The sequence below is a fragment of the Bos grunniens genome, chromosome 15, assembly GCF_055505025.1.
Source record: "Bos grunniens cultivar Pamir isolate PY7600 chromosome 15, Bosgru_T2T1.0, whole genome shotgun sequence".
In the NCBI taxonomy this organism is placed as follows: domain Eukaryota; kingdom Metazoa; phylum Chordata; class Mammalia; order Artiodactyla; family Bovidae; genus Bos; species Bos grunniens.
Genome location: NC_141179.1, coordinates 35,475,689 through 35,497,168, shown reverse-complemented (window position 1 = coordinate 35,497,168; position 21,480 = coordinate 35,475,689). Strand labels below are relative to the sequence as shown.

Below are 21,480 nucleotides of genomic sequence, written 5' to 3'. Positions count from 1 at the left end.
GGCTTTGCCTTTCTGGGACAGTGGGAGGCAGACTGGGTTCAAATCCCAGCTGTAACCTTGACCTGCTGTGTGACCTTGGGCGACTGTCTTAACTTCTCTGGCTCTTGGTTCTCTTCTTTATGATGGTGACCCCACTCCACAAACTTGTGGGTGTGCGAGGGAGGCAAAGCACGGTCACATTTCTCACTACAGCACTGTCCTGTGAGGCCACCAAGGAATACAGCCCGTGTGTGGCTCCGTGTGGACAGACCTGCCAGGACCTGGCTGGCCCTGAGGCCTGTGGGGTCGATGGTGGCAGTGATCTCAGCGGGGACGAGTGTGTGGAGGGCTGTGCCTGCCCACCAGACACCTATCTGGACACCCAGGCTGACCTCTGTGTCCCCAGGTGAGGAGGCTGGCTTGAGCTCTGTGTCAGGGGGTAGTGAAGCTGGGGGTCTCCAGAGCATATGAAACTGGGTACCTACCTGGGCCTCTCCTGTGCCTACTTCACCTCAGTCACAGGGCAGGCTTTGGAGGATAAGCTGGGCTTATCGGACACCCTCCCCACTTCCCACCCAGGCCTCTCTCCCCAACTCTGGCTCTTGGGTCCAGTCTGACTTTGCCACAAGACAGGACAACCCCACAGAGCCGAGAGGGTCTCTGCCCTCATCTCCCCTCTCCTTCCACACATCTTGATTGATCTGGTATGTTCCAGGCATTTCTAGACAATTCAGCAACAAGCAAAACAGAATCCTGACTTCACAAGAGCTCATATTCTAGGTGGTGAGACAGATAAAATAAGCAAATAAACAGAAACTTAACGGATCTGGTGGTAACAAGAGCTACATCGCCAAATACAGCTGAGCGAGCCCAGGGAATCCTGGGGAGGGAGGGGTTGCTCTTTTGTCACATGAGGTGAACCTAGGAGGAAGGCCTTTCTGAGGAGTGGCATGTGAGCGGAGATTTGAGGAAGGAGTACTCCAGGCGAAGGGGACTCGGGGAGCACCCTGAGACCTGGCTGTGGGCGTTCTCCATGTGGCTGGAGGGCAGAGTGGAAGGGGCAGTTGGGAGGTGGTGACCTCACAAGATCTCAGGGTTGACTGGCAAGACCCCTGGTCCCCTCCAGGCCTGTTTTTTTTTTTTTTTTTAATTTGTAAAATGGTATCACATTCAACTGAATGTGGGGACATCAACATGAATGATGGGGGACATATTTGATTCACTCAGAGCCCTTTCTGAGCTGGAGTCCTCGCTTGAGATCCAGATGTGTGCCGTGCCCCCACCCCTTGAGGTTGAGTGTTGTGAGCGAGGGGAGCCTGTGAGGGTTATGTGGGATGGAGGAGGAGTTAAGGAGGGAGAAGATGGTGAGGAACACTGGGGTTGGATGAGTACAGACAACCTGTCCAGCCTTCAACTGCTCTGCTCCAAAGCCTGCACTTGGCTGTAACCAGCTGTTTGAGGTATGGGAGGAGGAAACACAGTCTTTGCCCTCAAATGACCTACAAAGAGGAACCTATGAAAAGGGTCACGTAAGGATCCCCACTTTACAGATCCCCTGTAAGGAAGAGAAAGGGGGGCCTAGCCTGATGTTCAAAATATTTTAACCACCCGTGTGGTATAGGCACTGAGCTTCAGAGCAGATGCTGGGTGTGAATGCCCCTGGCTGGCTGCAGGGCGGGGTCCCTGTCCTCGGTGGTCCCTGCCCTGACTCCGGAGTCACCTCACCTTTCTCCGTTCCTGGCTTTTATAGGAACCAGTGCTCCTGCCACTTCCAAGGAATGGATTATCCCCCTGGAGACAGCGATGTCCCAACTCTGGGCCACTGGTGAGCTTTCTAGCGGTATTATTATTCCTGTCTTTAAATGGAAGTTGCTGACTAAAGAAAATGCAGCTGGGTGGGACTTTCCATGAAGTGACAGCCTCCCTCTCTGCGCAGGGAGCCAGAGACAGCAGTGGGATGTCTGTCTGAGCTCCGCAGTGACCTGAGTGCAGTGACTCGGGGTCTCTGGGCCCTGCAGTGACTGGGTGGGCTGACCCCAGTGCTTCTCTCTCTCTCTGCAGCCACTGCAAAGATGGAGTCATGAGCTGTGATAGCGGAGCCCCGGGTAAGGGGGATTGGGAGGGAAGGGGCTCCTTCATGGTGGTGGGATGGGGGAAACGAAGGTTGGGAGCTTGAGGACAGGCCAGGATGAGGAGAGCCCGCCCCAGGTCTCATGCCAAACCACTGTAGTCCTTGTCCTCTCGGGAAAGGCTGTAGCTTAGAGTGTGGCGTTGTGAGATCCTGTCCCAACCTCAGCTCCACTCTAGAGGCTGTCCCTCCTGCTTGTCAAGGAGATGCCGAGACTCTGTCTCCCTCAGGGGTGACCAGCTGGGATATCTGGGCAGTCCTGACCTCCCCTGGCTCCTGGATTTCCTCCATCTGAACCATCATGTGTCTGCTGAGGCTGACTCTGTATCCAGCCCGTGTGGGATGTGGGGGTCACAGCAGTGGGGAGGATAGGCTGGGTCTTTGAGACCCTCACAGGCAGTGGAAGTTGGGGTGGGGATGCTGGATGACACAGTGGTGGATTGGCCGGTGAGTGTCTTGGATGGGCAGGGAGCTGGAACCCTCAGAGAGGGCCTTGGAGGGCAGAGGATGCTGCTAAGTGTGAAGACCAGCACAGAGAATATCAGAGAGCAATCACATGGCAGGTGGCTAAGAGCAGGGCCCCTAGACTCAGATACCCCGGCTCCACATCCTGCCCAGCCCTCACCACCTGTGCAGCCCTGAGGAGCTCACTTCACCGCTCTGAGCCTTCACTTCCTCTCTTGCTGTATAACCTGGATGCCTGCGTTCTTCCCACATTTCCTGTGTATCCCTGAAAGTGCTTCTTTTTGTAGTTCCTGTCCTCAGGTTTCTTCTCTTTGGGACTTTTATCTCATCTCCTGTGTCTATCCCTTTCTCTCTGTTCCATCCCAGGCTTGACATAGAACTCAGCCCCATTTTGTTGATCTCCCTAAGAAAGATCAGTCTCATGGTATAAGTGTACAAGGCCGACTTGACTGAAGGTTCTGGGAGAGAGAGTGGGTATATGTCACAGAAATACAGGTGAACGGGAAGTTGACTTTCCTGTTGTTAAACGTTCCCAGCCACTTTGTCACACTGCGTGGCTGTCCGCTTCCTGGCTCTGCTTCTGGTCCCTCTGGGACGCTTCTTCTTTCTTTATCATGTCTTTTGAAAGCAGAAGTGGCTTCTCTCCATCATATGGGAAAATGGGGGATAGTAATACCTCGCAGAGTTGTGGCAGGTTAAGTAAGAAGATGCAGGTGACAGGCCGGGAGCAGTACCCGTGAAAGGACACACCTGGTGGTGGCACCAGTGGTGGTTGTTCTGTTGTGGCACAACACCCGACTCCAGCCCACAGTCGTGTGCTCCTGGGAACCCGAGGGATGCCTCAGGGGCAGCCAGGGCAGCAGAAAGCCTCAGAGCCCCATCTCTGCCTGTATCCCCCAGATGCAGGTCCCCAGGTCTCCCTGCCCGCCCCACCCTCTGCCTCCCAGGAACCCACCCCAGGCCCAGGTGTTGCAAGCATCCTTCTGAGGGTCCAGGCTCTGGCCAGCACCACCCTCTCCTCTTCCAGCTGCTGCCTGCCCAGCGGGCCAGGTCTTTGTGAACTGCAGCGACCTGCATGCTGACCCTGAGCTGAGCAGAGAGAGGACGTGTGAGCAGCAGCTGCTGAACCTGAGCGTGCCAGCCCGCGGGCCCTGCCTCTCAGGATGCGCCTGTCCTCAGGGGTATGTCTCCGTGTTGCCCTGGGTTTCTATCCCTGAAAGGCTGGCAGAACCAGGGACCACAGGGTGGAGTGAGGGGCAGAGAAAACCGCACACAGTCTTGCAGGGAGGCATTAGCCCAGGGCTGCCCAGGTACAGCATTATAACTAGTGAGGAATCTGAGAAAGAACAGGAGGGTGGGAAGCCAAGCCTGAGTGGTGTCTACCTCCCTCTGCTTTTCACCAATGTGTGGCCTTAGACAAGGAATGGGCCTCACTCCTCTGAGGCTCAGCTTTTCATCTGAAAAATGGGAATAATAATAATACCTGCTACCTCAAGAAATGGTTGTGAGAATTAAATGAGGTGCTGAAGAGGACACAATGGGTGGGTGCCGAGCCTGCCCTAGAGGTCTCATGGGCTGAAGACCATGAGAGGAAACCCATGTTTAGCTCTTAGCCTTCATCCCTGCAAATTTCTGACCATGTTTAGGGCTCAGGCCTCACCCAGTGGAAGCGGTCTCCCTCCTAGGTGTCTGAGATGCTGCCATCACAGCTGTGATGGGTTACCTGACTTTTATGGGTTGCCTCATGGGTGTTCTGCTTGCCAAGGTGACTGCAAGGGCCCAGCGCCTCACTCTGCCCACTCCTGATGCTGGTCTAGGCTGAGAAGATGGCTGGTTGCCTCATCTCATGACTTGGCAGCATGGGGCTGCGTCCTTCCACCTGTGCAGAGCTCAGTGCTCAGCTGGGAGTCCCAGGCCAGGCCTGGCAGCCAGAGAAAGTGAGAAGAGGATCAGGGCTTCTAGTGTGCAGAGGGGAGGGAACATTCAGCTGGAGTTTTGCTATTTATAAAACACTTTGGTATAATGATGTCTTTCAATCTCAGAGCATCCTTGGGAGAAAGGAGGGGGAGGATCATTTTTCCAATTTTGCAGATGAGGAATTTGAGGCCAAGGGTTGGATGGAGGGAAGTGGTCTGCCCAAAGATCCATGACCCGAATCCAACTCTGCTTAGTCCAAACCCTACCCTTCGGTTAGAGCATGCTGGCTCTGGGAGGCCTGGGGTCTAGTCCCCTTCACAGAGGTCATGATATAGGTCATGAGCCTGCCCTTTCCCAGACAAAGGCATCCACCAGGGACCCCTGTGAGGTCTGGAGAACTCGCACAGGATCCTAGACCTGAGACTCTACATTTCTATTAATAACAAGCTCCCACGAGGTGCCAATGTTGCAGGTCTGGGGACCATACGTTGAAGAGCAAGCCTCTAAAGCAATGCCTGACATTAGGGATTAGTTTAACTCAAAAGATCTTGAAACCAGAGTGGGGTTCCCTTTTCAATCCCCAGGCTGTGAAGGGTAGGCTAGGATGTGAAGGTTTCCAAGGGCTGGGTGACCTTTGACAAGTGACATGACCACTTGGGAAACAGTCTTCTTGCCTGTGAGGCCCCACTGCTATTTGCAGGATTAGTCTGAACGGACAGTACCTGAATCCTCTTCCTCTGCTCCAAGCCTCTCAAAGTTCAATCCATGCCCTGGTGCTGTGCCAAGAGCATCCACAGTCCAGAGGGCTTAGTGTTTGTCACTAGCTATGTGATCTTGGAAAAGTCACTTAATGTTTATGAGCCTGAGTTTGGTCATTCTGTGACTTGAGGGCAGTTAACACCCACCGTGCAGGACTCTAGTGAGATCTGATGAAGACAACAGCTGTGAGGAGCTGCTCGCACTAAGTTCTCCAGAGAACCTTGTCCTCTTCCCCTTGTTAGTGTTGAACCCCTATCAGCTCCTGGCATCTTTGCTGTAGTGACTCATGCTCTGCGCTAAATGCCCTCTGAGGAGTTTCCACACTCCACAGGGGCTTGTCAAAGGGAAATTGCTACAGTCTCAACTGTAAAGGAAGGACAGGCACTTCCTGGCATCGTGGAACATTCTCCTGGGAGCTGGGATAGGGCTCCCAGTGATAAGTAACAACCCCTGCCTGGGCCCCTCTGGGTCCCTGGTCCCCCTGCCACCCTCCTAGTGTTTCGTAGAATCTCTGGGTGTGTGTATTGCTCCTGGGCTCCTGCAGGCATCTGGCACTCTCTGTGCTGCTCCCAATTCTTCTGCATCTTGATGCTGAGCCAAGGGCTCTGGGGTCACAAGGCAATGTAGCACAGTGGTTAGGAGCATGGACTCTGGAGTCAGGCTTGTGTCCTGATTCCACCTCTTACTGGGTGGGCCAATTAACTTCCCTGAGGTTCAGTTTCCTCATCTGGAAAATGGCACAGAGTAAGCACTCTATGGCACCCCACTCCTGTACTCTTGCCTGGAAAATCCCGTGGATGGAGGAGCCCAGTAGGCTGCAGTCCATGGGGTTGCTCAGAGTCGGACAGGACTGAGCTACTTCACTTTCACTTTTTGCCTTCATGCATTGGAGAAGGAAATGGCAACCCACTCCAGTATTCTTGCCTGGAGAATCCCAGGGACAGGGGAGCCTGGTGGGCTGCCGTCTATGGGGTCGCACAGAGTCGGACACGACTGAAGCGATTTAGCAGCAGCAAGCACTCTATGTGAGTGATAGCACTGTCTTCCTTTACTTGGATTCTATGCATTTGCAAATGCCCCTGAGGAGAGACTCCCTTAGCAGTTAAGGAGAAAGAGCTCCACAAACTGAGGCCCAGAGCTCCTCCCTGCATATTCCTGTCTGTGGTGGGCACACAGAAGGTGCTAAGGATACACGCAGGTCTGCAAAAGCCCAAGAGGGAGCCGTGGATGGTGGGTGGCAAGGAAGGGCCTGAGGGTGAAGATGGAAGGTGATGAGCCGTCCATCACTGGTGTCTGATTCAATTATGGGGAAAGGAAGGACAAGAAACCAATATTTATCGTGTATCTACCAAGTGCTAGGCAGTGTGCCCAGGTCTATAATTAAATTCTCTTGATGACCTTCGGAGGAAGGTGTCATTATCCCCTTTTTACCTGTGAGAAAAACAGAGACTTAGAAAGGTTAAATGGCCTCAGGTAGAACATAACCACATGCTTTTTTATTTTTTCCTCTAGCAACCACAATGAAATGTTGGTAATGGAGTTAAAAAAAATGTATACATCACCAGGGACAAAGGGAACGAGAATGGGGTGACAGTGGCATGAGATAGGCCAATAGTTTTTGAAGAAGGAACCAGGGTGGCTACGTAGAAACTGACCCTGCAGAGCAGAGGTTGACGCTGATGCTTGTAGAGGGGAAGGCCAAGGAGAAGCAGGCTACCCGGTGTTGGCAGCTTCAGGAACAGGACGCTCCAGGCATCTCAGAAGAGCCGGTGGTGGGAGCAAGACTGTGGGATAAGTGGCAAGTCTGTGTAAGGAGCAGTTAAATGCCCAGATTCCCTTACCCCATCCAGCAGGAGAAAGACAGTAAGAATTTCTAGAAAAGTCAAATCAGAGACTTTGATCCTGGGGACAGAGGCAAGGATGAGATGCAGAGGGACGACAGGGAGATGAGTGAAAGCCAACTGGGGCCCAGCCCACTTCCCCGGCTTGGTTCCTGGGATGGTGACATCAAAGTTTTTGCCTCCCAGGTCAGAAAGGGAAGAGGATTCTAATCCTGAAAATTGGCTGGGCAAAAAAAAAAAAAAAAAATTCCTCCAGAAACTGACATTTTGGGACATCCTCAACAAAATGATGACCCCCTGGCTTAAATATGGAGCTTCCAATCAATATATACGTAAAACACACAGATCGTAAGCATATAGTTTGCTGTGCACGTGTGCTTGGTCGCTTCAGTCGTGTCCGACTTTGCGACCCTGTGGACTACAGCCCTCCAGGCTCCTCCACCCATAGGATTCTCCAGGCAAGAATACCGGAGTGGGTTGCCATTTCCTTCTCCAGGGGATCTTCCCAACCCAGGGATCTAATGCCGCTGCATCTCTTGTGTCTCTTTGCATTGGCAGGCAGGTTCTTTTTTTCTATTTAATATAAATTTATTTATTTTAATTGGAGGCTAATTACTTTACAATATCGTATTGGTTTTGCCATACATCAACATGAATCCGCCACGGGTATACACATGTTCCCCATCCTGAACCCCCCTCCCACCTCCCTCCCCGTACCATCCCTCTGGGTCATCCCAGTGCACCAGCCCCAAGCATCCTGTATCATGCATCCAACCTGGACTGGCGATTCGTTTCTTATATGATATTATACATGTTTCAATGCCATTCTCCCAAATCATACCCCCCCTCCCTCTCCCACAGAGTCCAGGTTCTTTACCACCAGTGCCCCCTGGGAAGCCCCATACAGTTTGCTGAGCTTTGACAAATTTATACCGTCTTGTAACCCACACCTCCATCAAGATATAGAACGCTTCTTCCCCCTCAAAAAATTTATTGTGCCCTATGTCTTTTCCCAGTTGGTATCTCCTCGTACCCCTTCACCATAGTTCTTTATTTTTGGCATAAATAGGCTCTACCTGTTCTAGAACGTCATGAAAATAGAGTCATACAGTATCTACCCTTTGATGTCTGACTTCTCCTTAGCATATGTCTTTGATCCATTGTTGCATTTCCCAGTCGTTTGCTTCTTTTTATTGCTCAGTAGTATTCCATTGTATGAATATATTATAATTAAATCATCCACTCAAATGTTGATACATATTTAGGTTATTTGCAGTTTGGGCTATTTTAAATAAGGTTGCTTTCTCTTGGAAGAGCACTTCAGTGTGGAATGAGTGGAAGGGTAGATGTACATTTCACTATGTAAAAAATTGCCAAACTATTTTCCAAAGAATTTGTACTATGTCACGCTCTCATCGTGTGAGAGTTCTGGCTGCTCTATATCCTCACTAACACTCGATATTTTCAGGCTGTCTCATTTTTGTTATTTTAGTGAGAACATAGTCAAATAACATTATGGTTTTAATTTGTATTTCCCTAGTGACTAGTGAGGAGTACTTTTTCATGTGTTGTTTGGTCATTTGCATATCTTCATTTGTAAAGTGTCCAGTTAAGTCTTTTGCTCACTTTTTATTTAGCTGATTTTTTAAAAAATTGAGTTGCAGAAGTTCTTTATATATTCTGGATGCAAGTCCTTTCTCGGATATATGTATAACAAATATTTTCTCCTAGTCTGTGGTTTGCCTGTTCATTTATTTAAAAAGTCTTAATATGTCCAAACAGTTCTGATGAGCAGAAGTTTAAAATGTTGGTGATATCTATCTTGGCAATTTTTTCCTTATGATGCTGTCTGTGTTCTAAGACATCTTTGCCACAATACCAAAGATATTCTTCTATATACCCTCTAGGAGCTTTATAAATTTTGCTTTTACATTTGGGTCTATAGTTGATCTAAAATTATTGTATTTTGGTATCTGCTATAAAATGGAGTCACTCATTGTATCTTTTTCTGATGGATATCCAGTGGTTCTAGTCCCATTTAAAAAGGATTTTCCCTGTTGAATTGTTTTGGCACTTAAAAAAAAAAAAATCAATTGACTGTATAAATGTGGGTCTATTTCAGGACTCTTTCTTCTGTTTCATTGATCTATTTGTCTATCCTTAGGCCAATATCACTCTGTCTTGATTTCTGAAGGTTTATAGTAAGTCCTGAAATCAGAAGTTGATAGTGCCCTGACTTTGTTCCTTTTCAAAGTTTTTTGGCCACTTCTAGGTTTTTGAATTTCCATGTACATTTATGATAAACTTGTCAGTTTATACAAAATGGCCATTGGAATCTTGATTGGGATTGTGCTGCACCTATAGATCAGTTTGGGAGAACTGACGTCTTCATACTAGTGGGTCCTCTAATCTGCAAGTAGGTCACCATTGTTCCCCTTCCTGGGCCTTCTTTAATTTCTCTCAGCAGTGTTTCCTAGTTTTCACCCAGAGGTTCACACATTTGTCATTGAATTATTTATAGATATTCAGTGTTTTTGCTGTTCATCCCTTAGAAGCTGTCAAATTTGTAGGCACGTCAGTGATAACTTTTTTGCCTGTTTGCTCTATCATTAATGGAGAAGAGTGTTAAAATCTCCAACTGTAATTGTGCTTTCGTCTTTTTTCTCCTTCAGTTCTGTGAGTTTTTGCTTTTGTTTTTGAAGCTCTGATATTTGGTACATACCCATTTAAGCTTCTTATGTTCTGCTGATAAACCGATCTTTTAAAAATTAATTTATTTATTTTAATTGGAGGCTAATTACTTTACAATATTGTGGTGATTTTTGCCATACAGCGACATGCTAATTTTTTTTTTAAATTATTTATTTATTTGGCTATGCCAGGACATGTTGTGGACATGGGATCTTTGATCTTCGTTGCTGCATGTGGGAGTCTTTTTTTCTTTTTCTTTTTCTTTTTTTTTTATGTTGCAGCATATGGGATTTAGTTTCCTGCCCAGGGATCAAACCCAGGCCCCCTGCATTGGAAGTGCAGTCTTAGCCACAGGACCACCGGGGAAATCTCTGACTGTTATTATTATGAAATATCCCTTTTTATTAGAGTTAATGTTATTTGTCTTGAAGTATACTTTGTGTAAGTTTAATATAGCCACTCTGTCTCTCTTGTAACTAGTGTTTACATGGTATCTTTTCCTATCATTTTGCTTTTCATTTATTTGTGCTATTATATTAATATTTCAACTATATCTTTAGGAAACAGAGTACAGTTGAGTCTTGCTTTTTTAGCCAGTGTTACAGTTTTTCCCTTGTAATTAGACAGTTTATGCATTTGCCTTTAATAATTGGGTTGAATTTAACATTACAATCTTATTTGTTATTTGTCTTTGTTTTTTCTTCTTTTCTTTCTTATTTGGGTTAAGTAACTTTAGTCTCCTATTTTTTCTCCTTTATTTCATTTAAAATATATAGATTAGTATTTTTAATCTATATATTTTTTAATTTATTATTTTTTTGGCTGCACTGCATGATATGTGGAATCTTAGTTCCCCAACCAGGGATCCAACCTACGCCTTCTGCATTGAAAGTGCAGAGTCTTAACTATTGGACTGCCAGGGACGTTCCTATATCCTGATATTTTTTGTTTTATTTTTGTAGTTCTCTAAAGATTACAATATGTATCTTTCATTTATCACCATCTACTATGAATTGATGTTTTCCCACTTTATGTAGACTACTTGCAACAGCCTGCTTTCATTTACTTCCTTCTTGTCCTTTTTATTGTTATTATCATACATTTTACTTCTACCTGTGTTAGAAACCCCACAATTAATTGACATTAAGTGAAAGTGAAAGTCACTCAGTCATGTCTGACTCTTTGTGACCCCATGGACTATACAGTCCCTGGAATTCTCCAGGCCAGAATACTGTGGTGTAGCTTTCCCTTCTCCAGGAGATCTTCCCAACCCAGGGATCAAACCCAGGTCTCCCACATTGCAGGCGGATTCTTTACCAGCTGAGTCACAAGGGCAGACCAACTCATGTCCAGTTGACATTAATCTTGCTCTAAATGCTCAGTTATCTCTTAAAGAAATTAAGAAATAATTTTTAAAAATGTTTACCACCATATTTTCCACTTTTGGAGTTGTTCATTCCTTCAGGTGGATCTGAGTTTCCATCTTCCTGAAAAATTCCCTTTCACATTTCTTTCCAGTGCAAGTCTCCTAGTTACTCCATGAGCCACCTGCATAGAAGGGTCCATGCCCATGCCCATGGTGTGTTCATTAGTGTACAGCTAGTGTCCACGGGACAGCTGGCATCTAGCCTGGCCGGGGGGTGTGGCTGGTAGAGCTGAGCCTTGCTTCCCGATGGATGGCAGAGACTTCTGACCTGGGCCAAGCCTGCCTCTCATGTTCCAGTTGCTGAGGTAGCTCTGAACCTCACTGGGCAGGAGCAGGATGGTGGTAGGTACATGTTCACTGTCTTCCAGGGTAAGTGCTGAGAAGCCATCCCAGGGCATCCATGTGGCCACAAGGTCGTCCACAGGTGGCAGAGACGGAAGGGTGCTCTCCTGACCATCTGCCCACTGTGTCCTTACAGCCTGCTCAGACATGGGGATGCCTGCTTTCTGCCAGAGGAGTGCCCATGCACTTGGAAAGGGAAGGAGTACTACCCTGGGGACCAGGTCATGTCTCCCTGCCATTCCTGGTAAGTGAGGGCCCCATCCAGGCTCTACTTTTTGTTGGGGCTAAGAGTGGATATGGGATGTGTGATTGTGAGTACAGTCTAGCATTCCCCCTTCAACCATGTTCATATTTATCTTGTGTGATTGTGTGCTCCGTAGGGGTTTGTGTATATATACAAATATGCATAGAAAGAATTTGAGGAAATGTTTCTGTGACTATAAATATCAATGTGAGTTTGTTCATACATGTATATGAATGTGTGTGCGTGTGTATTTGTAACCGTGATGATGTGTTTGTGTATTTATATGGATGTGTGTCAGTACATGTTCAAAATGCATAGACTGCACATGTGAGTGTATATGCACATTCATGTGCATGAAAAAAATGGACATTCAGATCATGTTATTCCCATGATGAAATCCTCTGAGCACTCCCTCTCTCACTGCTAGCAAAGCTACTATTCTTACAGTGGTCTTCTAGGACCTACGGGATCGGAATCTCTGTTACCTCCCCAAGTTCCTCCTCTCCTCCTACTCTCTCTATTCTAGCCATGTTGTCTTCCAGAATGTTCTTCAGGACCTTTGCAAAAGCTGTACCCTCTGCCCAGAACACTGTTTTTCCAAATATCCATATACATAATTTTCTCACACCCATTAAATCTCTGCTCACCTGTCCTTCTGTCCATCTTATTTAAAATTGCAACCCACCCCCACACACATTCCCAGTCCTTATCTTGTTCCTTTCCCCACATAGTACTCATTACCTTCTAACTATTACCTACTTGGGGCTTCCCAGGTAGCTCAGCAGTAAAATAATCCATTTGCAATACAGGAGATGCAGGCTTGATCCCTGGGTTGGGAAGATCCTCTGGAGGAGGATATGATACCCCACTCCAGCGTTCTTGCCTGGAAAATTTCATGGACAGAGAAGCCTGGTGGGCTACAGTGCATGGGGCCACAAAGAGTCGGACACAACTGAACGACTGTGCACACACACACACGTTACCTACTCATGCTTACTTATTATGTTTTATTATTTAGTGTGTATCTTCCTCCTTTAGAATACAAGCTTCACAAAGGCAGAAGATTTTTTGCTGTTTTGTTCACTGATGTAGCTCAGACTCCTAGAATAATGCCTGGGATATGGGAGATGCTTATTACTTGTTGAATGAATGAATGATTGAAGTGGCAAAGAGAGTGTGGATATTGGAGTTGAATCGATCTTGGGTCAGTCTTGGCTCTGTTATTGATTGATTTAACTTTCTGAACCCCAGTGTCTCTTGCATAAAATGGGGACCCACCCTCGTATCCTTTGGGCCTTTGTTGGAGGTCGATGATTGTTGACACTCAGCCCAGGGGTACACAGTGGGTACTCGATGGGCAGTGGCCCCACTGTGGGTGCTCAGGGTGGGGGCGGGGCACACCCTGTGAGGGGTCTGGGCGCGTGTGTTTCAGCGTGTGCCAGCGAGGCTCGTTCCAGTGCACCCTCCACCCCTGTGCCTCCACCTGCACAGCCTATGGTGACCGGCATTACCGCACGTTTGATGGGCTCCCATTTGACTTCGTGGGGGCGTGCAAAGTGCACCTGGTCAAGGTGAGCACCTGCGTATGTCTGCACAGTTGGCTCCATGGGTCCCCAGAGCAGCTGATGCATAATTGGATGGTTGGGGCGGGAGGATCTAAGCCCTGGTGTTTGGCAATTCAGAGCCTCAAAGAGGTGCTGAGGAGCAAGATCAGGGCTGGACAGAGCCCACCAGTTATAAATACCCCAATGCCTGTCCACTCACCATTATAACCTTCTTGGGTGCCAATGGGTTTATAGTAAAAATGAATACTTTCTGGGCCCTCATTAGATGCTGGGTGGTCTACCAAGCCATTTTAAAGCATTATTTCACTTAATTCTTACAGCAACCCTAAATGACAGAGTTTATTGAGCCCGTGTTAGGGATGGAGCAAATTGGGCTGAGGAAAGTTGGCATCTCACCCAGGTCTCACACAGTCAGTGACAGAATTGGGGTCAAGCTGGAACCAAGAAATCTGACTGGAGAGTTGGTGTGTAAAGGAGTCATGTGTTAAAGCCACCAGCTCACGCAGAGGAAAAGGAATGGTGATGTAGGAGAGCATCTTAAAGGCAGGATCCCCTCCAGGAGGAGAAGAGGGTACCAACAGGGCAGGTGGGAGAGGCCTCAGGCCCTTTGGCTAAGGGCCTGTCCATCTCATCAAATAATAGTAATAGTAATACCTTTTATGGGCTCCCCTTGTGGCTCAGCTGGTAAAGAATCCGCCTGCAATGTGGGAGACCTGGGTTTGATCCCTGGGTTGGGAAGATCCCCTGGAAAAGGGAAAGGCTACCCATTCCAGTATTCTGACCTAGAGAATTCTATGGACTGTATAGTCCATGGGTCAGAAAGAGTCAGACATGACTGAGCGACTTTCACTTTCACTTTCAATACTTCTTATGAAATAAGCCCTATCTATGGCGCAGGCACTGTGCTGGGGTTTTTCATATAATTTAAATGATTCCACAAGACAAAGGTGATAGGTCTTGTTTTATTTTATTTGTTAAATCTCAAAGGCTTTGCATGCTCTTCGCTCACATTTAAAACAATGGAGAGGCATATATTAAAAACGAATATCCCTCTTTGCATCTCTTCTGTTCCTGTTGCCTGCTGAATAAGCGCTCATAACAGACAGGAGTGAATCCTGCAGGAACATGAGCAGGATTCCGCAATCTGCTTTCATCACTTGATAGTATACTTTGGACATTTTCTCATATGGTTGGTAAATTTCTCTTCTTTCTGTAGAATTCCACAGAAAGGATGTGCTCTAGTTTGTTTTATTATCCACCAGTATTTAATTACTCAATGAATATTTGTGTAGATGTGTCCCTAGACTCTTAGAAGTAGAATTTCTATAAAAGTTATCCCTTTAGAATGTTGTCTGGTGCGGCTGCTGCTGCTAAGTTGCTTCAGTTGTGTCTGACTCTGTGCGACCCCATAGACGGCAGCCCACCAGGCTCCCCCGTCCCTGGGATTCTCCAGGCAAGAACACTGGAGTGGGTTGCCATTTCCTTCTCCAATGCATGAAAGTGAAAAAGTAAAGTGAAGTCGTTCAGTCGTGTCTGACTCTTCTCGACCCCATGGACTGCAGCCCACCAGGCCCCTCCATCCATGGGATTTTCCAGGCAAGAGTACTGGAGTGGGGTGCCATCGCCTTCTCCGTGTATGGTGCAGATTGCCCTCCAAAAAGGCTTACACTACCATCATCAGTGTCTGTAAGACAGTGCTCCTTCCCTCACACTCCCGTCAGCACCAGTCGTCCCTATTATATATTCATTCATCAAACACTTTTTGGAGAGTCCCTACATACACCAGGCACCCAAAACAAAACTAAGCTTCGGAGAACTGAAGTAAGTTGCCCAAAGTCACACCACCCATATGAAGCAGGAGTGGGTTGAAAACCTCTTCAGAGTCTGCATCCTTCTACCCCGTGCCTCTCAACAAAATCTCTTCTTGCCCTGGTTTATTGCGCTAACTTATTTCTCCCCAGAGCACATCGGATTTCAGCTTCTCTGTGATTGTAGAAAATGTAAACTGCTACAGCTCTGGCATCATCTGCAGGAAATTTATTTCCATCAACGTGGGGAACTCACTCATTATCTTCGATGACGACTCAGGAAATCCCGTAAGGCCTGGTGCAGGGAAGGTTGTATGGACAGTTTGCCGGTTGAAAGTGGGCAGAAGAGGGTTAAGGACTGGCTTCCTTATCACAGCTCTTTCTCTTGGAGCCATTGAGTGATCAGCCCAGATTGAGTTCCTTGGTCATGGCCAGGGACCCAGAGGTCACTGTCAGGACATGAGGGAAGCAGAGGAATTGGTGAACTCCTGGGGCTGGGCAGTGACTTGTTGCCAGGCCCAGCTGACCCAGCTGCTGGGGGATGCTCTGGCTTCAAGAATGCCCATCTCTGTCCCCCTAGAGCCCAGAGAGCTTCCTGGACGAGAAGCAGCAGGTCCACACGTGGCGGGCAGGGTTTTTCACGCTGGTGCATTTCCCACGGGAGCACATCACGCTCTTATGGGACCAGAGAACCACAGTGCACGTCCAGGCTGGGCCACAGTGGCAGGTAGTCACGTGAGCAGTGACCCTCATCAGTGCTGTGCTCCTCTTAGAGCCGAGGAGCCCCTGGGTGTCCTTGCATGAGCTGTACCCTCGCCAAAAAGCCAGGAGCATCATACCTCTGTCCTCTCTGCCCCACCCTTCCCTGGGCCCCTTCTCTGACTCTCCTATCTCTCTGCACTCTGTGACCCCAGCAGCTGTTTCTAGGCCCGTGACAGACTCGTAGGCTTATGGCCACCTTCGCACCCCCCAACCCCGCCTATGGTTCACCCTGGGAATGCCTGAGACTGATCATTCTCTCTTCTTTCAGGGCCAGCTGGCAGGACTCTGTGGGAACTTTGACTTAAAGACTGTCAACGAGATGAGGACCCCAGAGAACTTAGAATTAACTAACCCCCAGGAGTTTGGTGGCAGTTGGGCTGCAGTTGAGGTAAAGCCTCTCCAAGCTGGCTCACTCCCCTCACCCAGATGGACCCTAGTCAGCACTGAGAGAACCTGGCCACAGGTCAGGGCAGAAGGACATCGGTGCAAGGCTGCTCCCACAACCCACTGTCAGCCTCTGACCTGGCATCCTCAGCCCTGTGGCCTGAGGACATGCACCGTCATCCCATCTCACAAGTCAGTCCCTGGACCAAGACCTGGTGGGAGAGCTGAGGCTGGGAAGGAGACAGAGTCTCTGCCCTAGGAGAGGTGACCACCCAGTAGGGAAGATGAGGCTTATTGAAGCAGGACCATTTTTTCCATCTCTGTGCCAATAGGTCTAGCACAGAGGAGAGACCAAGAGAGATCTACATGGGTTGAGGCAATCAGAGAAGACTTCCTGAAGGTGGCGGGACTAGTGTGGTACTTAAAGGATAGACAATATTTGGATGGCTGAATGTATCTGAGAAGACCTCTGAGAGGGTGGACAATATTATCAGAGGTAGAAATTATATATGTCTCTGAGGTTTGGAAGATGTCTGACTGAGGCTGCCAAGCTGTGAGCGGTGAGGGGACACAGCACTGAACTGAGAGCAATAGACCTGGGTTCTTGTCTTAGACCATCCAGGGACTTGCTTGGCGACCTTGAATAAGCCCCAGCTTCTCTGTGATCTTCTGTGAAGTGAAGGAGCTGGAAGAGGAATGGTGGATACGTTTTACCTCGTGTGACAAACCTGATCAGTCAGATGAGGCTGCCTGGGAAGCCATGTTGGGAAGTGCCAACACTGTGTCAGGTTCATCTGGAAGAACTGCGATTGATTAGTTATGTCTGCCATGGATGCTGCATTAGAGAGTGGTGACGCGAGTGTTACACATTTGCCTTTCCTGGACTGAGTGATCTTCCGTTCCTGATTCTCTGTTGGAGAGTAGATAGAGAGAAGCCTGTATAGACTGGAGTTAGGGGAGCAGTTAGTCATGGCATGGAGCTCAGTGAAATCCTGAGGTGGGACAAATCTTTTCTCAAAGCCTCAAAAAAGTGTGTTTTTAACAGAGAAGCTGAATGGGTGATTAACTTTCATTACTTCCTTCCTTTTACCCACCCCCTAATGTTATTTCTCTCTCAGTAATTCCTATGGGCATACTCTGGGGGGCTCAAGTGACAATGTAGGCCCAAGGATGGAGGCTCAGCAGACATCAGGGTGATCTGTATTCGTCCCCTCTAGCAGGATAACAACATAACTATAGACTTAGCAGCATCTTGTCACACACACGGATTATCTCACAGTTTCTGTGGGTCAGGAATCACGGTTCAGACTTGGTTCTCTGCATACAGTATCACAGGCTGCAAGTCAAGGTGCCAGCCAGGGCTGGGCTCTCATCTGAAGGTGCCCCTGGAGAGGGATCTCCTTTTCCAGCCACTCTTGTGGCTGTTGACAGCATCTGAGAGAACTGAGAACTTTCATTTTTTTGCACACTGTTGGCCCAGGATGACCCTCAGCTCCTAGAGAACACCCACAATTCCTGCCATGTGCCATTCACAGTCAGCAAGAGAGGGACTCCAGCCAGATGGGCCCTGCAGGCTTACGTAACATGATCATATGCAGTCACTGACACATAACCACATCCACGCGTCACCTTTCCCATCTCCTGTTGGCTTGTCAGTTTGGTCCCTCCCACATTCAAGGGCAGGGGATTATCCAAGGACATGAACACAGGAGGCCAGCCTCAAGGGAGCCGCTCCAGGAGTCCCTCCACCACATCAGGCAGCAGGTGTGTGAGGGGTCAGGAGATCAACCATGGTGCCTTTGCCCCCTCAGTGCCCAGACACCCTTGACCCCCGAGACACTTGTGTCCTGAATCCTCTCCGAGAACCCTTTGCCAAGAAGGAATGCAGTGTCCTGCTCAGCGAGGTGTTTGAGACCTGCCACCCTGTGGTGAGTGGATGCCGGGCTTTGCTGCTCCTGAGATCCCCCCCCCCCCCACCCCACCGCCACCTCCCTGGAGTCCCTTCTGCCCTGAAACCCTCTGCTGTGCCTTGATCTAGAGGGGAGACTCACCTCTGCCATTCCCCTGTCTCTGGCCTTTTCAGATGACTCTGTCCTGTTTCCTCGGATGACCCAGGACAGACCGACAGTCAAACAGCTTCTGTGCCCTTTACAAGCCTTTCTCCTTATGTCTCTTCCTCCCTATCAGGCTGTTCTTCTGAATGGTGAACACAGACCCCTCACGCTGCAGCAGCAGCCCTCAGTGGAGACAGAAGAGAGCTGGTGCTCAGCTCTGCACGGGCCCCTCGGGGGCCTCGAAGGCTGCTGTCAGACCTGTCTTGACTGTCTCTGGCCCTGGCTGGGGGTTCACACCCCATGTCTGTTTCTCAGCCACACCCTGAAGCCCTGGATCCTATAGCCTAGGCCCAGAAAGGAGAGAGCTTAGTTCTCAAAAGCCGGGTCTGCCCGGTCTACGGAGTTAACATTTCCCTCTGAGCTGCCTGCCTTCTGCCCTCACCCAACACTGGCAGCACACACCATCCTTCACGCTTGTGCTGCTCCCTGGGGCTGAGTGGCATCAGCCCAGAAGCTGAAGGGCTAACATTTAGGGCCTGTCCTCTGACCTCTGACTTCTGATCTCCTCCAGGTTGACGTCAGTTGGTTTTACTCCAACTGCCTGACAGACACGTGTGGGTGCAGCCGGGGCGGTGACTGTGAGTGCTTCTGTGCCAGCGTGTCCGCCTATGCCCACCAGTGCTGCCAGCACGGGGTGGCCGTCGACTGGAGGACCCCGCGCCTCTGCCGTGAGTGTCCAGACCCATCATCTGAGGGGGACAGTGGTGCCCCTTCTGTGGGCAGGCCTGTGGGGTCCCATCACTCTAGTGAGCATCTATGGAGTACTTACCGTGTGCCAGGCATCAGCATGGCTTGTGTGTATAATTAATCGAATTATCAAGTACCCAGGTGGCTCTAGTGGTAAAGAACCCGATTGCCAATGCAGGAGACATAAGAGATGCAAGTTCAGTTCTGGGTCCAGAAGATCCCCTGGAGAAGGGAATGGCTACTCACTCCAGTATCCCTGCCTGGAGAATCCCATGGACAGAGGAGCCTGGTGGGTTATACTCCAAAGGGTGGCAAAGGGTCAGACACGACTGAAACAACTTAGCACACATGTACCCTGTGAAGCAGGACTGTTTATTCCTGTTTTACAGTTGGAGAAATGGGTTAGCGAGAGAGAGAGATTCAGGAACATGCTCAAGGTCACAGAGGTTGGTGGAGGAGCCAGGGCTCATCTCCACATGGTCTGGGTGCAAACCCAGGACTGTGCTCCTGACCAGTTCACCAGATAAGTCAGGAGCCCTGGGTTCCAGACTCAGAGCCGCAAGCTGTGTGACCTCAAACTAGTTCTCCAACCTCTCTGGGGCTCAATTTTTTATCTGAAAAATAGGAATAGACCTGTCCCACAAGGTTTATTGTGGGGGTCAAAGGAGATAGTGAGTGTGAAAGCCCCTGTCAGCTGAGACACATAAGGCCCATCAGAGACACAAGAGAGCAGTATGTTTTCACCATTGGTGGTCTACAGAATGCTTTTGGTTACACACTCCTATCAAGTAAAAACATGCACATGCTCACACACACACATACATGTATATACATGGGTTCAGTTCAGTTCAGTTCAGTCGCTCAGTTGTGTCCGACTCTTTGTGACCCCATGAACCACAGCACGCCAGGCCCCCCTGTCCATCACCAACTCCTGGAGTCCACCCAAACTCATGTCCATTGAGTCAGTGATGCCATCCAACCATCTCATCATCTGTCGTCCCCTTCTCCTCCTGCCTTCAATCTTTCCCTACATCAGGGTCTTTTCAAATGAGTCAGCTCTTCACATCAGGTGGCCAAAATATTGGAGTTTTGGCTTCAAATCAGTCCTTCCAATGAACACCCAGGACTGATCTCCTTTAGGATGGACTGGTTGGATCTTCTTGCAGTCCAAGGGACTCTCGAGAGTCTTCTCCAACACCACAGTTCAAAAGCATCAATTCTTTTTTTTTTTTTTTATTTTATTTTTAAACTTTACATAATTGTATTAGTTTTGCCAAATATCAAAATGAATCCGCCACAGGTATACATGTGTTCCCCACCCTGAACCCTCCTCCCTCCTCCCTCCCCATACCATCCCTCTGGATCATCCCGGTGCTCTAGCCCCAAGCATCCAGTATCGTGCATCGAACCTGGACTGGCATCTCGTTTCATACATGATATTTTACATGTTTCAATGCCATTATCCCAAATCTTCACACCCTCTCCCTCTCCCACAGAGTCCATAAGACTGTTCTATACATCAGTGTCTCTTTTGCTGTCTCGTACACAGGGTTATTGTTACCGTCTTTCTAAATTCCATATATATGCGTTAGTATACTGTATTGGTGTTTTTCTTTCTGGCTTACTTCACTCTGTATAATAGGCTCCAGTTTCATCCACCTCTTTAGAACTGATTCAAATGTATTCTTTTTAATGGCTGAGTAATACTCCATTGTGTATATGTACCATAGCTTTCTTATCCATTCATCTGCTGATGGACTTCTAGGTTGCTTCCATGTCCTGGCTATTATAAACAGTGCTGCGATGAACACTGGGGTACACGTGTCTCTTTCCCTTCTGGTTTCCTCAGTGTGTATGCCCAGCAGTGGGATTGCTGCATCATAAGGCAGTTCTATTTCCAGTTTTTTAAGGAATCTCCACACTGTTCTCCATAGTGGCTGTACTAGTTTGCATTCCCACCAACAGTGTAAGAGGGTTCCCTTTTCTCCACACCCTCTCCAGCATTTATTATTTGTAGACTTTTGGATCGCAGCCATTCTGACTGGTGTGAAATGGTACCTCATAGTGGTTTTGATTTGCATTTCTCTGATAATGAGTGATGTTGAGCATCTTTTCATGTGTTTGTTAGCCATCTGTATGTCTTCTTTGGAGAAATGTCTATTTAGTTCTTTGGCCCATTTTTTGATTGGGTCATTTATTTTTCTGGAGTTGAGCCGCAGGAGTTGCTTGTATATTTTTGAGATTAGTTGTTTGTCAGTTGCTTCATTTGCTATTATTTTCTCCCATTCTGAAGGCTGTCTTTTCACCTTGCTAATAGTTTCCTTTGATGTGCAGAAGCTTTTAAGGTTAATTAGGTCCCATTTGTTTA

The 21,480-nt window shown here is 48.3% G+C and overlaps 1 protein-coding gene across 1 annotated transcript in view; it reads left to right on the top strand.

Moving 5' to 3' along the window:
• The window catches only part of OTOG (otogelin), an 87,053-nt gene that overhangs the window by 20,419 nt on the left and 45,154 nt on the right, over window positions 1–21,480 (top strand). The window contains exons 20-30 of the mRNA XM_086339762.1: window positions 193–385; window positions 1,730–1,804; window positions 2,041–2,084; window positions 3,600–3,753; window positions 11,685–11,792; window positions 13,225–13,363; window positions 15,319–15,453; window positions 15,746–15,892; window positions 16,196–16,315; window positions 18,123–18,239; window positions 18,937–19,093. Of these exons, the coding sequence (XP_086195888.1) occupies window positions 193–385; window positions 1,730–1,804; window positions 2,041–2,084; window positions 3,600–3,753; window positions 11,685–11,792; window positions 13,225–13,363; window positions 15,319–15,453; window positions 15,746–15,892; window positions 16,196–16,315; window positions 18,123–18,239; window positions 18,937–19,093 (1,389 nt within the window). The remainder of the gene's footprint in view (window positions 1–192; window positions 386–1,729; window positions 1,805–2,040; window positions 2,085–3,599; window positions 3,754–11,684; window positions 11,793–13,224; window positions 13,364–15,318; window positions 15,454–15,745; window positions 15,893–16,195; window positions 16,316–18,122; window positions 18,240–18,936; window positions 19,094–21,480) is intronic.